This window comes from Peromyscus leucopus, chromosome 2 (assembly GCF_004664715.2).
Source record: "Peromyscus leucopus breed LL Stock chromosome 2, UCI_PerLeu_2.1, whole genome shotgun sequence".
Classification (NCBI taxonomy): domain Eukaryota; kingdom Metazoa; phylum Chordata; class Mammalia; order Rodentia; family Cricetidae; genus Peromyscus; species Peromyscus leucopus.
Window position 1 is genome coordinate 57,602,604 of NC_051064.1, and position 15,961 is coordinate 57,618,564.

The 15,961-nt window shown below is 52.7% G+C and overlaps 1 protein-coding gene across 4 annotated transcripts in view; it reads right to left on the bottom strand.

Annotated features, from left to right (window-relative positions):
* Window positions 1-80: 80 nt before the first annotated feature.
* Window positions 81-15,961, bottom strand: part of Coro2a (coronin 2A) — a 57,734-nt gene continuing 41,853 nt past the window's right edge. For all 4 annotated transcript variants that reach the window (XM_028882783.2, XM_037202592.1, XM_037202591.1 and 1 more), the window contains 10 exons: window positions 14,358-14,474; window positions 11,769-11,918; window positions 10,538-10,717; window positions 9,540-9,656; window positions 8,034-8,138; window positions 7,275-7,371; window positions 5,769-5,881; window positions 5,364-5,454; window positions 4,097-4,365; window positions 81-2,913 (listed from right to left, as the gene is read on the bottom strand). In XM_028882783.2, coding sequence (XP_028738616.1) covers window positions 2,782-2,913; window positions 4,097-4,365; window positions 5,364-5,454; window positions 5,769-5,881; window positions 7,275-7,371; window positions 8,034-8,138; window positions 9,540-9,656; window positions 10,538-10,717; window positions 11,769-11,918; window positions 14,358-14,474 — 1,371 coding nt within the window. In that variant the 3' untranslated portion in view covers window positions 81-2,781. The remainder of the gene's footprint in view (window positions 2,914-4,096; window positions 4,366-5,363; window positions 5,455-5,768; window positions 5,882-7,274; window positions 7,372-8,033; window positions 8,139-9,539; window positions 9,657-10,537; window positions 10,718-11,768; window positions 11,919-14,357; window positions 14,475-15,961) is intronic.

Genomic DNA, 15,961 nt, shown 5'->3' on the forward strand with positions numbered 1-15,961 from the left:
TCAGCAGGGGTACCTGGTCCAAATACCGGGTGCTAAATCAGTACTTGTAGGACGAATTAACAAAAGGAAATCTCCATGCATCGCAATATCAAGTTGGTGTTTTATTATTATTTTGGTTGAGGCAGGGTCTCACGCTCTTTGTCCAGGCTGGACTGAAATTCAATCCTTCTGCCTCAGCCTTCCAAGCGCTCGGATTACAGGGGGGGAATTACCACCCAGTGTTGATTGTTATATTCTTCCATTGCACAATTCTGCATCTATTTTTACTTTTATTTAATTTTTTTTTTTTTACAAAGGTACAAGGAATTTAAGAAACATTAAAACAATCATTCAAACGGCTTCAGGCACGGTTTCATATGAAAAGCATAGATTTCTCACTTCCTGTTTCCCTCTAGGGCACGCCCTCAAGTTTTGTTCCAGGAAGCAGAATTATTCTAGAGCTAAGGTGGGTACCCGCCAATTGATCCTCTCCAAGCGCTCTCCTCATCCACACTAAGTTCCTGAGTCAACAGAAAGGAAGCTCCCAAGGCATGAACTACGGAGATGAGGGGTTGCTCTGCCACTGGGTGGACACTGCCTTCCTGGGCACTCTTGTTCCATCAACTCAAGAACATAAAAACATAATCTTAAAAAAAAGATGACTTTAAAAAAATATCTGATAAAAATTACCTATCCCTCTCCCTTGCTATGAAATAATTTAAATAATTTATTCTAGATGTAAAAAAAAGAAAACACAGAAAAAACAACAAATAAATTTGTTCATAGCCACCTGTGACCTGTTCTAGAATATGAGGTCTGGGTCTAGGTCCCTTACCGTAGGGAGAGCTTTTCTTGGGGTGAGGGTGGGAGGGACTGTACAGAGGCGTGACGGAAAGCTCTGTGGATCTCCCCCTCAGCCACACATAGGTGGCAGCTTTGGACTGGTTTCTTCACTCTGAGGCTGTCCTGCTTTCTGAACATGGGATTGGAGGTGGGGTTGGGCGCTGTACAAACTGTGATGTACTACTAGTCACAAAGGCAAGGAGGGAGCCCCAGTCCAGGAGCTCCAGGTCCCATCCACGACTGGGACTTAGCCTTTCTCTCGAGAAGACAAGTAAGACCAGCACAGCTGGTTCACCGTTGGGGATAGAGCCCCAGTCTAGTGATGATGGATGCATGGAGCACAGGACTCTGGCGTGTGCAGACAGCCACGATGGGGAGGGGCAGGGCCATGTGGGAGTCTTGGGACTGTCCTACTCATGCAGAAGACCAGCCCGAAGCGTCTCCGTCCCCACTGTACTGAAGTCACCTGGGCAGCTTTGTCCAGAGGGCCACACTTGCCACTGAAGTCAGCACTGACTTCACTGACCAGACGGTCATCCTATGTCCAGCTAAAGGGATGCTAATAGATACAGTGGGTTGAAGTCTGTTAATCTGGGTGGCTCCTGCAAATCCCACTTGAGCTCCAGAGTGACCCTGTGCGATGGAGAAAACATCGCCTGTCCAGAGGGGAGCGAGGATGTGTGTGTCTGGAGAGCTTTGGAAGTAAGGTTTGTTCCAAATTCTTCTCAGGCACCAGCTGGGCTGCTGTCCTGACCACCACGAAAGAAAGAGCCTCAGAACAGGGCACAGGACATACAAGGGAGGGCACAGGCTTTCAGACCAGATGGGGTCTGCTCCCACTTTCTCACCTAGTGCAGTCAACCAGCGCCCTTCCTGGGGGGTGGTCACAGGGCTTGGCTACATCCCGCGCTGCCCCCGCTCCCCCGTGCCCCCAACAGCCCCACTTCTCAGAGGCCTTCGGATAACCTGGATGGAAGTTTCCATCTGCCCCCCTGGAGGAGGCAGGCTCTGGAATCAACAGACATGGACACAGGCCGGTGCCCCCACCTGTGGAACTATCTACCCCCAGCTGGCTGATTCTGGTTGGAAGGATGGGTGTGGCCACCTGTCTGTGGTTTAGAATTGGGCCACATCTTCGCTCACGCCTCTCAGACTGAGCCCCTGCACCAGCGTGGGTTTCTTCATTAAGCCTAGGTCATCCACCCACAGGCATGGTCAAAATCAAGTATTTGGTGGCGAGTCACAGAGTGGGCAGCTCATTGGAACTTCCTCCTTGTTCAGATGGAAAAACTGAGACCAGAGAGAGAAGTACTTGGCAAGAGGTCACCAGGGAAGTCCGGACATAGCTGAGGTCAGAGACCAGTGGATTCCTACTGTGGGGACCCAGAAGGACAAGACCTCAGTCCAGCCCTGCCAGGAAACAGATCTTACGTGCCTCTCTCTCTGGGCCTCAGCTTCCTCACCTATAGAACGAGGGAATTAATCCAGATAGTGGTTTTCAAACTTCTAAAAGATAATTTAGCAGTCAAAGTACATATTCCAAAGTGGGCTGATGGAGACGGGGAACATCTGTCAGAATGAGACCATGGACCGAAACCACCCCCTACTCTATGACCAGAGTTACAAACCACAGGCAGGTTGACCTATCTAGTCCTTCCAGATGTTTCTACCAAGCTTTTCCCCTCTGGGAGGTCAGAGTGCCTCACCAACCCTTAAAACCAGAATTCAGCAGAAGGCAGGGTACAATCTAAACCAGCCAAGGCAGGAGCAACCGCAACAGGAGAAGGCAACGGGAAAGCGGCACCATGTCCCACTGGGATCTCTTTCAGCGACTGAGAAGTTTGTTTTCTGGTATAAAATATAGAAATAGTGGTTTTTCTCGGGGACCTATGGTTTGGTCTGGACCTCCCCACAGAGCCTAGTGATGTCCCTGAGGGCAAGGGTGGCGGAGACCTCTGCTCAGAAATGTCCTAAGCCCATCCGCAGGTTTTTGATCTCCAGTTCCAGCTGCTTGGTCTGAACCTCTCTCTGCATCAACAGCTCCCGGAGCCTCCGGATCTCCTCCTGTTGCCGGTAGAACATCTGCAGCAGCTGAGGAAGCACAGGACAGAGGTCAAGGTCACCTGGGTGGCCAGGATGGGCAACCGCCCAAAGGCTGAGCCGCAATCGATTTTTTGACTTGAGAGTGGTTAAATTATCAAGGGACAGGTCATAGCTCGGCTCTGTCATAAAAGCCTTGCTTACTTTACCCAATAAATGAAGTTCAGATCTATTTGTGTCCTATCTCTCCTTCCCAGGTCCCCCGAGGGGTAGAGCAAAGGGTATTTGGGCCCGACGTATGGAAACGTGGGTTTTCACCACCACTGGACTGTGTGGTTAATATGAATAACTTGGCAGGGCCTAGAATCACCCATGGAGTTTCTAGACTGGGTTAACAGAGAGGAAGACCCACCCTAACTGGGGGTGGCATTATCCCACAGGCTGGGGTCCTGGACTGAAGAGGAAGGAGAACGTGAGCTGAGCAATCAGCATTCATTCATCTCTCTGCATCCTGACTGCAGATGCAGTGTGCGCCACTGCCCTAAGCTCCTGTCCTAAGCTATCGTGGCTTCCTCACCATGATAGGCTGGGCCCTGGAACTGGGAGCCCAGACAAACTGCATGTAAATGGCCTCCGTCAAGTATTTTATCACAGCAGCAACAACAAAAAGTTGCTAATGCAAACAGGTTACCTCACCTGCCCTAAGAATCAGTTTTCTCTTTTGGGAAGTGAAAACTAAGCCTTTACCATAATTGTTACCTCTGCACCAAACAGCCATTAGAGGCTGGGCACCCCCTGAGGGTCTCTGTTATTTCCCCAACATGTCTGTGCCATCTCTGAGAGTGGCAATGTTAGTACCTCCTCTGGCGGTGTGGAAACTGAAGCCGAAATTGTCCCATTAGCATTCTGTCCACAGCATATGAAAGTAACTATTATACCAGCCTGGTATACAGCAGATGCTAAATATGTACTGGTTCTAAAATCAGGCCTCAAAATCCCAGAGTGCCGGTACCAGGGCCATAGCTTGGGCATTTCACAGACTGTCCCCACCACTGTATGCACGTCCATCATCTTGGCTGGTATATGGCTGCTGCTCAGAGCCCATGAGGTGACTAAATTTGCCACGTGAGTTAAGGTCCAGGCCAAGCAGTCAGTCCAGCGGGCCACCCTTCTGTCCTCTTTCCCTCCCAGCCCACCACACTCTCCCATCCTGCCGGCCTCTCTCCCCTCCCACCTCATTTTCTGTCTTTGGTGGGGGGCATTCAAAAACATCAAAGCCATTGGTGAGCCAGGACTTCTCCAGCTTCTGCTCCGTGGCCCACTTTGGTGCCTTTTCTTCCGGCCGAGAGCAGGGTGTCTGGCCATCCTCGGTGGCCAGCTGTGCCACGGGTTCCAAGGGTCTGGGTGAAGCTTGGACCACAGATTTAGAGCGGAGTCTCTCTGGAGGCAGTGGCTGGGCGTCCAGCAGCTCGGAGCCAGGTCTAAGGGACATCATGATGGGCTCTGGAAGGGAAGGAGAAGGCTATGAAGAGGGATGAGCGGCCATGAGTAGATGGGTTTGGGGAGGGCATGGACACAGGCAGGCACTTAGAGACATACCACTGTAGGTGCCCGGGCAATCAGGTACCACCATGTGTAGCCCACGTGTGGGGAAGGGAAGCTAGCATGTAGGAACAGCACAGTACATACAGTGGAGGGGCATCTGGGTGCCTGAGCTCCTCAAATGAAACTTGCTTGTCCTTGTTATCTCCCTGCTAGACAGGGTCTTATTCTGTGGTTCCAGGTGGCCATGAACTTAAAAATCTTCCTGCCTCAGCTCTCCCGAGGGCATGAGCTGCTGCTCTGCCCGGCCTTGTCTTTGCTTTGTAAGGAGAGGCCCACCAATAGTGTCCTCTATTAAGCACAATATTTTTTCTGACATCTTCAGGAAAGTCTTGCAGACAGAGAGAGGAGATGGTGTGTGTGTGTGTGTGTGTGTGTGTGTGTGTGTGTGTGTGTGTGTGTGCATACAGGAGCTGCCTAAGGGTCACACATAACTGGGAAGTGGCACTGTAGTAGGAGGCCTCCCATGCTCTGGGGATGCATGTAGTGAAGTGGGGGTGTTGTGGAGGTATGGGGGTGTGGAGGGAGCCTGTGCAGGATTGGGACAGAGTTGGGTCAGGCAGTGGTCTGCTGCCTAGAGAATCCTGGGTCACAGAATAACTACAGAGGAAATGGTGAGGATGGGGAGGAGTGTGGATGGGCCACCCAGATACTTTGCATAGTCACAATGGCAGTTTTTCTATGGAGTGACATGTTTTGATCAGGAGTAGTTTAGGGACTGGGTGGAATATATGGATATATATATATAGGCATTATATATAAACAGTTACTGGGAGCTGGCTGACAAGGGCCTCTCCTCTAGGGCACAGTCAAATAAAAATCGAGGCCAAACCCCTCAGCTACTTGGGACCTCTGGGACTCATTTTCCTACCTAGCGGCCTGCTCCCCGCCTCCCTCACCTCTGTTCATTCCACTGAGCCACTCTCGGGCTGTCAGGGAGGGCTGGGCTGCTGCCGTGGGTGGGTAGATGTCCTCTTGGTAGGATTCGGACTGCAGGAGAAATGGGCACAGTGAGGGCAGTGCTGAGCCTTGGAGTCTGGCTCTCCTGACCCCCGCTGAGTGAGGAGCCCAGTGGGCCAGAAAACAAGGGCTCTCCACAGGTACAGCAGCTCAGGGGCAGAAGCCGGGCGAGGTCCAGTGCTTCAGGCTCCAGGGCTGTGTGACTGACCTGGAGAAGGGCCTTCCCTTGCAGGAACCACCCTCAGCCACACCCCCACAGCACGGGCCTCCGATCTCGGATTCTGACATCTGGGGTCTGTGTTCTTCTAGGTGGGTACCCTCTGGGACAGTCCCGCCACACTTACCCTGCGGGGTACAATCATGGACACAGGCTCAATGAGGCTTTTGGTTGTGATCAGCTTGTAGAAGCGGTAGATCTCGCAGGAAGACACATCGAGACCTCTCTTTGGCATGATACCTGTGGCCAGATGGCCAAGAAGAGATGAGAAACCCTGGCTGGCTTAGAGCTGAGACCCAGCGGGGAGGGCAAAGGCAGACTGCACACCTGTGATCAGAGACGGCCCTCCCCCTTCATCTCCCCTCAGCCAACAGCTCCCGAACATCACCTGTGCCGGGTGGCCCTGAGCTGGGAAACAGAGCTGAAGGATTTCATAACCAGGCCTCCACCTTCAAGTTTCAATTTTTTAAAAAAGATTTATTTTTATTTCATATGCATTGGTGTTTTGCCTGTATGCATGTCTGTGTGAGGGTGCCAGATCCTTTGGAATTGGAGTTACAGAGAGTTGTGAGGTGCCTTGCGGGTGCTGGGAATTGAACCCTGGGTCCTCTGGAAGAGTAGCCAGTGCTCTTAACCACTGAGCTGTCTCTCCTGCCCCAGGGTTTAATTTTTTTTTTTTGTTTTTTTTGTTTTTTTTTTTCAAGACAGGGTTTCTCCATGTAGCTTTGCGCCTTTCCTGGAACTCACTTGGTAGCCCAGGCTGTCCTCGAACTCACAGAGATCCGCCTGGCTCTGCCTCCTGAGTGCTGGGATTAAAGGTGTGCACCACTACCGCCTGGCTGGGTTTAGTTATTTTAGCTGGATCCTAAAGATGGTCTACTCTGCTCAAAGGTCCCCCCTTCCATCCTCATAGGCCGAGAATCTAAATGCTTATTTTCTATTTTATGTTATTTATTTATTTTTGAGACAGGCGCTCATGAAGCCAAGGCTGGCCTCAAACTTGCTATGTAGCAGAGAATGGCCTTGAACTCCTGACCCTTCCACTTCTCTCTCTTGAGTGCTCAGATTACAGATGTGTACCACAACACCAAGCCTAATTTGTTTGCTGGTGTTTTGAGGCAGAGTCTTGCTGTTACATAGTCCAGGCTGGTCATAAACTCCCTGATACTCAGGCCTAGGATTACAGACATGTGTCACTATATCTGGCTTTCTAAATGCTCCTATTATGGCTACTCCAGTTCTTTCTTTCTTTTTTCTTTTCTTTTCTTTCTTTTGTTTATTTGAAAGGTCCCACAGAAGCCTGCCATGATCTCAAACTTGTTATATAGATGAGGATGACCTTGAACTCCTGATCCTCTTGCCTCCCTCTGACAAATGCCTTGCACTGTCTTAGGAATCTGGTAACACAAGAGGTAACACCAGATGCAGCTCCTTGGACTTCCAGAGCCAAAACTCCCAACATGCCTTGCTTGTCATAGCCCTCCAGTCTGGGGTGCCGATACAGACATCAAGAAGCAGATGGATACAGCCCGCGCATTGGCGCCCCTTTGCTCTCCCCTTCCTGTCTATGTCTTCCCACACCAAGGCCCAGCCCTGGTGCCCTGACCCTCCATGGCGTTGGGGTCCCACTCACCAATCCCCTTCTGTGGGTTGTAGGAACGGTACTCAGTCAGGTAGCTCAGGTAAGGCTTCTCAGTGCTCACTTCATAGTATCGGATGTTCCCATCTCCCTGGGGAGGGGAACCAGGAGGGTCAGAGCCCGGCCATCCGTGTTTCACCGGTGCCCGTGACCGAGCAGTAAGAGCCTGGCTTTCAGAGTGGACAGCTGACGGACCCATCTCATACAGGGACACCAGGGAGCCTAAGGCTACGTCCGTGACCAGCAACCCCAGCCCACCCATGTCCCTCTAGTGCAGAAGCCCTGGGAACACTCCCATGTGACAACCACTGAGGAAGTCAGGATGCCTGGCCTCAGAGACCATCTTGGGCTCTGAGCCCTGGGGGCATTTCTCACTGACAGAATCACTTGGAGGTGCCATTCCTGGCACACTGAGAAGGGAACAGAGGTTCTAGATATAGGTCACCCCCGCCCATGAAGACCTATTTTGCTTCAAATCCAAAGACTCCCCTATTGAGAACTACCACCTGGGTCAGGAATTTGTGAGGAATAAGCTAGGTAGGTGGGGGTCACATCAAAGGAGCTAGGAAGGGAGGGTGGGTATTCTCTCACGGAAGAGGCTGGCCACTAGTGCCTGTCTCCACCCTGCACCTCCAAGGACCCGAGGTTGTTTTCTGAGCATCCACAGAGCTAAGCTTAGGACAGTTCTGCCTTCCGTATCAGGGGTCCAGAGGGCTGCTCCCCCACCCCCCCCACCCCCCGGGCCAAGCTGACCTTCCCCACAATGTACAGTATGCTGGTGTCCGGGTCATAGAAGGGGAACAATACACCCGAGGAGCCATCCAGGTCCTCCTCCGTGAGGGGCACAGAAAGGTTGTCCTGCAAGGGAAGGGAGACCATCAGGACACGAGGGTCACTCCCGGAATCCCCAGGGGTGCTGCCCTGGGCCTGAGTGCGTCCCAGAGTGAGTGGGTGTCGGCATATGAGATAGAAAGCTTCCTTTTTTTGTATCCTGTACATGCTTTGGAAAGAGGTCCTCGTTCCTCATTCTCAAGACCAATCTGTGACTTATTCTCTGGTGGAAAGGTTATTTTAAAGGCAGGACTGACTGCCTGTCCTATTTTGTCAGCCTTTAAAAACGGCTTTATTTTATTTTACGAATATGGGTTTTTTGCCTGCATGTAAGTCTGTGTCCCATGTACACGCAGTGCCCAAGAGGCCAGGAGAGGGCATCAGACGCTCTGAAACTGGAGTCACAGCTGTGAGCGGCCACAGGGATGCTAGGAGCCAAAGCCTGGTCCTCCGCAAGAGCAACAAGTGCTCTCAGACGCCCCCCCCCCCCATCTTTGTATCTATGTCAGCATTTTGTCTTAACAGAAGTCTTTGTTTTGTTTTGTTTTGAGACAGAGTTTCTCTGTGTAGCCCTGGCTGTCCTGGAACAAGCTCTAAGCTCTGTAGACCAGGCTGGCCTCGAACTCAGAGATCTGCTTGCCCCTGCCTCCCCAGTGCTGGGATTAAAGGCATGCTCTATAACCACCTGGCTTTAACAAGTCTTAAAAAAATTTTTTTTTAGACAGGGTTTCACCCTGTAACCCATGCTAGCCCTGAACTCAGAGCAATTCTGCCTGGGATTATAAAAATGACCTACTACACCTGAATTCTTTTTTCTTTCTTTTTCCAGCACTGAAAATCAAACCCAGGGCTTCATAATACTAGGAAAACACTGAGCTACATCTACAAGTCTCTTTCAAAATTGAGAACTGGAGATGGTTTTGGCTGGCCTTGAACTCCCTGTCCCTACGCCTCTCCAGTAAATGGGCTTTCACATGCCATACTTGAACTTAATATGTAGCAAAATATGACCTTGAACTCTGGACCCCCTGCCTTCATCTCCAAGCTAAGTCTGCCTTCCAGTTTATTAACGAATGAAGAAGGAGACATCGCTTTGTCTAGCAGGCAGGAGGCCCTGCATTCTGTTCTCTTCAAAACACCAGCAGAACAGCATTGCTCACCCCCCACCCACACTGGGCCACTAGCCACACTTACTGCTCCCTAGCTGTCCCCTCCCCAGAGCCTCCCTTGGGACCCCACCTCTGTCCTGAATGATGAGAGGCACAAGGCTAGCTGGCCGGATGGACTGTCCCATCTCTGTTACTCATTCCCAGCCCCATCCCTGCTGTCTGCTGACTGTGAGTGTGAGGCTGAATGAGATGGTACCCAGAGGAGTGGAGGGGGGCTGTGCGGGGCTGCAGAGTGAGGTGGGGGTGGGTGGAGCCTCACCTGGTCCCACAGGGCCATCTGCCGGTTGTTCCATCGGGAGGTACCGGTGGAGAGCAGCTTCTTGAGACTCCCCAGGAACAGCACCTTGTTGGCCCGGTGCCCCTTGTAGCTGGCTTCCTGGAGGGAGAAGTGTGGTCAGCGCTGGAGGGCTATGGGGAGGGACTCCCCACTTGGCTCCTGCTGCAACCCCGGCTGTAAGGTTTCCTTTATCATCTGTGAAGCCGCTGGGCACCTCTTCCAGGAAGCTGTCCTGGGTCCGTTCCTTCCGGTGAAATCTCCCCATTCTATTGAGAGCTGCTTCTGAACAGAGTCAGGCAAGACGTAGCCCAGGCTGGCCTTGGACCCTCACTCCCGTCTCAGGGTCACAACACGTACCACCACAGCCAGCACCCCTCCACTCTGTGGAGAACCACAGCGATCACTTGCCCTGAGTGAGGCAGAGGGACACAGCGGACACTTGAATTGTCCTGTTTAGCTCCAGTGAGTAAGGGATGAATACATTGCAGCTTCTGAGCAAACAGAGGCTCAGAAAGCAGAAAGGGTTGTCCTAAGGTGGCTCCTGACCCCGGCCAGTGACAGAGCTGAGGCACTGTGCCAGCTCTGAGGCCAGAACAGGTTCACAGTCCCCACCTGTCTACATAGTTTTTTCCTTTCTCTGGCCTCGGTGTTCTCATCTGTAGAGTGAATACAGCAAATCTCAACAACCCCCACAGCCCCAGGATGCGGAGGCCAGCTAAGGATGCTGCCTCCAGAGGCTGAGCCCAGCCGCCGACAATGCTGTCATCCATTTTTTGTTTTGTTTTTTGTTTTTTTGAGACAGGGTTTCTCTGTGTAGCTTTGCACCTGTCCTGGATCTCGCTCTGTAGCCCAGGCTGGCTTCGAACTCACAGAGATCCGCCTGGCTCTGCCACCTGAGTGCTGGGATTAAAGGCGTGCGCCACCACCGCCCGGCTGTCACTCATTCTGAAAGTAGCCCCCAGCTATGGCCTAGTACCAACCTGGAGGACAATCCCTCGTCGGGGTTCGACAACCCGAATCTTGCGGTCCTTACAGGTGGTGGCCAGCAGGCTGCCATTGGTGTTGAAGGACATGGAGAGGATCACATCTTGGTGACAGGTGATGGTCCTCACGGGGTTTGCAATTACAGACTCCTTTGTGTCCAGGTTCCACACCATCACCTGCATGGCAGAGTGCTGGCACTGAGCACCGGTGGCCACTCCACCCAGCCCCCGGAGTTCACACAGCAGCAGGCATCGGCAAGAAACACAGTATTCCCAGGAGGGAAGGCGCAGCTGGCAGCCAGGCCACTGAGCAGGAGGGGCGTGGCTGAGGCTGTATGAGCAGCAGGGGATGCTGGGAGTCAGGCTGTCTAGGAGTAGAAGAAAACCACCCACCTCTGGGCAACCAAACATTTATGCTGGGAGGACCAGGGACGTGGGGGTCAGTCAGGAGCAGCACACCCCACTTCCTGTGCATCACCAGGGCTGCCGAAGGAATCCGGGGCCACAGCCTAAGGTGTGAGTAGCATCCCCAGAGACACAGCTGCACACACTCTCCACAAGGACAGATGAACAAGCATTTCTGACCAGACCCTTCCAACAGCTTCTGCCTCTTTTAGATCTGTCTGAGAGGTTCCTGAGGGGCCTCTGCCGATCCCAATAGAGTCAGCAGAGGAAGAGTGGACCAATGGCAAGGGTCCCACCAACCCACTTGAGCCCCAGTCTGGGGCTTAAGAAACGAAGACCCACGGCGAATCACGAGACAGTCTCATACAAGTCAGAGATGAGCTGCATCAGGCCTAGTCTCCAGTGCCGGGAACTGTTCTGATCTCCAAGGCCCCTGGCCTCGGGGCACTAGGTAGAGATGGGAAAGTGTCTGGTGGACTCAGTCCAGCCCCTGAGGCCAAGGGCAGTGGACGGAGTGAAGTGTGCCCTATCTTGTCTACCTAGAACCTCCAACGGGATTTATTTAGCAACAAGGTCTGACCAGGTGTAGTTAGTTGACCCGAGGTCACAACAAATGACGGAGGTGTCTCAGTCTAAATAAGTGAGAGGAGGCAAGGGCACACAGGGACGCAGCTGCGAAGGCAGGGACAAGGGTGGCGGAGAGCTGTGGAAGCCGTCGGCCGCCAACACCTTGCCTGAGTCTTTCTAGTCCCAAGGGCTGTCAGAGAGGCTTCCTGACAAGCGCCAGTGTGTGGTTTTCTCTGTCCAGGAGCCTCAGACTCACCTTGTAGTCATAGCCAGCGCTGAAGAGGATGTTGGCGGCCGTGGGGTGCCACTCCACCAACCCCACTCTGCGCGAATGACCCACTAGTTCTTTCCTGTAGGTCGTGAGGTTCCTGGTCAACAGCTGCTTGGGGATGTTCCAGATCTTGATCTGGAGGGGAGACACGGGCAGGAGTGTGAGCCGAGGACATTCTGGGGCTGCTGTTGTCCTTGGCCGTGGATCAGGTAGTGGCCGGCAGAGAGACCCGTGGAGGGAACACCGGAGCCTCCGAAGGGTCCGCCACCAAGCGGGGCTGACCTTGACCCGAAGGGAGGCTTCATTCTCAAACCTGCCCCAGGGACTTTGACCATCCCCGTGACCTGAGGTGAGCAGGTAGGGTGGACTGAAGGTGGGAGGGGGCTGCCATGGTAAAGGGTAAGGTCTCTGTCATGGAAGGAGCCACCGGAAGAGCAGCCTGGGGACGTGGAGCTCAGGAAGTGCCTGCGTATGCTCCTTCCATTCTGCTGGGTTCTCAGTGATCAGATCATATCCCAAAGACACGCAGTTTCCCAGGAGGCTTTGCTTGCAGCTCAGGGACATTTATTTCCTGGTTTTGGTTTTGATATCAGGCCACGAACTCTATTTGCTCCATCTGCAGGACACACAGAGCTGAGCCTGGGGTGGGGCTGGAGGGAGACAGGTTCTGGGCTTCTTTATGGAGGGGGAGGTGTGTCCTGAAGGAGGTGGCACCTACCCTCTCCTGGGGAGGAGGAGCCGGAGCCGGGAGTACTTTACAAGGATGCATTTACATGGACTAGGTCTGTTGCAACCTTGGGCTCGCTCCATCATCCTGCTCCGCCCCGGTCCCCAGCATCCAGAAGGGACAGCAGCAGGCCAGAAGCATTTCAGGAAGATCAGGCGGGGTGTGGTGGTGCACACCTGCGATCTCAGCACTAGGGGGTCTACAGTGGGAGGACTGTAAGTTCGAGGTCAGCCTGGGCTACGTTGTGAAACCCCATCTCAACAAACACCCCAAATTAAACAACAGCAACAAAACACTCCATTTCTGCCCCCCCCCCCCCCCCGCATATCTTTCAGGGGATCTTCAGAGCGGGCCTGAGAGGGCAGGCATCAGGAGGCACCATGCTGCCTCAAGACCAGCAGCATCCTCAGGCTTGATTGACAGTCCCTTCATACTTGGGTGTCTCAGCGATCTCCTACGTGGCACTTTCTACTTCGAGCCACTCTTGCTACACAGCCCCGGCTGGCCTTGAACTTGAGATCTTCCTGCCTCAGCCTCCTAAGAGCTGGGACTGCAGGGATGGGGCACCACACCCAGCCCCGAGAGTTTTCTGCCTCAGTTTCTCTCCTGCCTCCTCGTCTGCTTCCTTCCATAATGATTTCTCTTTCCCTTCTTGTCTAAGCTGCCAGGCCGCCCTGAGCTAAACGGGGAGCTATTTTAGCCTCCTGCATCACGGACATTTCCAGTAGCCCCTCCCTTCTGCTACGTGTGGTCATTTCTCTGGAGGGACGTGGCACCCTCAGGGGGCAGAGAACAGGCCCTGAAGTGGGAGAGGCCTCAGTCTGAAGCCAGCTCTGTCCTGTGCTGTGTAGACCTTGGGCAAGCTGCTGTACCTTTCCGATCCTCAGCTTTTCTATGAGAGAAATGCCTTGCCGTGTCGGGGTGCTGGGAAGACTGAGTGGAGGGGTCAGTGTGATGTGGTCAGAACACAGTGGGGTCACAAGAACTGCCGACTGTGGCTTTTATCCGGATCTGATTACATTTCATTTATTCACTGAGCGTGTTTTAGGGCGCACACTTGCCACTGTGTATATATGGAGGTCTGAGGATGACTTGTGGGAGGGAGTCAGTTCTTTCCCTTCACATGAACCTGAGGGGCTCAAACTCAGGCTGACAGTCTTGGTGGGAAGCCCTTTACCCGATGAGCTGGGTCTCAGGACCACCATACTTCATTTGTTCACGATTGGGCCTTTTAAGTCACAACCACTGTATCTCTGAAGCAGGTGCCAGAGGGATGATGCTGAACATCATGGGGATAAGGCACGTGCTTCTGGCATGGAATTCGAGCTCAGAAACTCACCGGAGGTGGGGTGTAGCAAGGATGGCTATGCTCTCAGCTCTCCAGGAGGCTGGGGCAGGAGGATCGCTTGAATCTAGGAGTTTGAGATCACCCCCAGTAACACAGAGTGTGGGTGGGCTTGGCCTCTTGGGGTGTTTTGGGGTCTACGTTTATATAAGACTCTCCCTTGTTCTTCACTCATCCACTGTGACATGGAATGGCCTGATATTTCTGGTCCCCTCACAGCATGTCACAGAGAGTGAGTCTCACTGGGTCTTCATGAGATGGGCAGAAGTATTACACCCATTTTATGGGAGGAAAACTGAGGCCCATAGAGCGGCATCATGGGCCCCAAGTCCCACACACCCATGATGTTTCCTCCACCTCTCACTTCCTCCCTGTGAAGCCATCAGTGAGATAAGGCTGGGCCCTGGACACTGATGGCTTGGGAACCCGCCTGCTTTCTTCCTCCCAGCATGCACCCCCCATCCCCCGCCCCCACCCCCGTAAACACGGCACTGGCCCTCACCGTGGAATCTTCGGAACAGGAGGCGATCTCAAAGTCATTAAAAGGATTCCACTTGATGTCCAGGACGTTCCCTCTGTGCCCACAGACCTTGGGGTAGTGAGGGTCCAACTTTCCCGTCTGCAAAACAGTGTCACAGGCATTGGAGGGAAGGCTGGAGGGATGATGCCCGTTCTTCACTCAGTCAGTCAGTCATCACTGAGAGAGCAGGAAAACGTAAGGGGCAGATCCAAGGCGGCATACCTCCCCACGCCCTGGGTGACCCTGGGGGAATCACTTCACTTTTCTGAACCTTCCTGTCCTCCTTGGTATGGCGGAGGGTGTAATGAGTGTTTCACAGGCTGGACTGGGGACCATGGGGACGGTCTGGCCCAGTGCCCAGCAGGTGCTCAGGGTGGGTATTTTCCTTCCCACACAGCTGCAGGAACAAATGTGGTACAGTCCTTTCTGCTAATGGCCTGGCAGTTCCTCAAAAGTTAAATGCTAAGAGGTACCATGTGACCCAGCAGTTCTCTTCCTAGACATATCCCCGAGAGAAATGAAAACATGGATCCATTGGAAACTCATTCATCAGCATCCACAGCAGCACCGTCTACAACAACCAAAACTTGGAGGCGACCCAGATGCCCACTGTGTGACGAGCAGAACGCACAGTGTGCAGCACAGTTATGTGGTGGAATATTATTCAGCCAGAAAAAGGAACACTGTCAATGAACCTTGAAAGCATTATCCTAAGTGAAAGAAAAGGGCATGAAGAGCTACTTATCAACAGGTGAGGTGACCCACACCTGTGATTCCAGCACGGGGGAGGCTGGGCAGAAAAACCAAGAGTTGAAGTCAGTCTGGACTCAAATAAACATAAAACCAGATATTAGTTAGGCATTGGTGACATGTGCCTGCTTTCTCGACATCTTAGGAGGCTGAGGCAGGAGGATCTTTTGGGCCCAGGAATCCAAAGGAAGCCTGGGCAACACAGTGAGATGGTCACTCACATGTACATGTACTGCCTAGGGATCCCACTTGGGTGATGTTCAGACATGGGTTCAGTGTGTGAGCAGTTTCGCCCTGCCCTGTACCTGGTACACAGAACCCTGATGACTGCATTTGAGAAGCCCAGTGCCTAGGGTGGGGGTGGCTCTCTCCCTCCCTCCCTTCCTCTTTCCTTTCTGTTATTATTATTATTTTAAATTTTCGTTTATTTTGTGTGTATGGGTGTTCTGCCCACATGTCTGTCTGTGTTCCATGTACCCATGGAGGCCAGAAAGGGCACTGTATCCTTTGGGAGTTTTAGATGGCTGTGGGTCACCATGTGGATCCTGGGTATCATCCAGGGTCCTCTGGAGGAGCAGCCAGTGCTCTTAACCACTGAGCCATCTCTCCAGTCTTGTCCCCAGCTTATGTTGTTTTGAGACTATGTCTTCTTTTGGTTCAGGCTCCTCAGGTTGCCAGGATGGATGACCTTGATCTCTGGATCTCCTTACCATTACCTTCTGAGTTCTGAGACTGCAGATGAGGATGACGGGCCTACTGTATCATGCTTAGCTTTGATTTTTTGGGTCTGATTATTATTTTATTGTTTTGATTCTTTCTTTCTTTCCTTTTTCTTC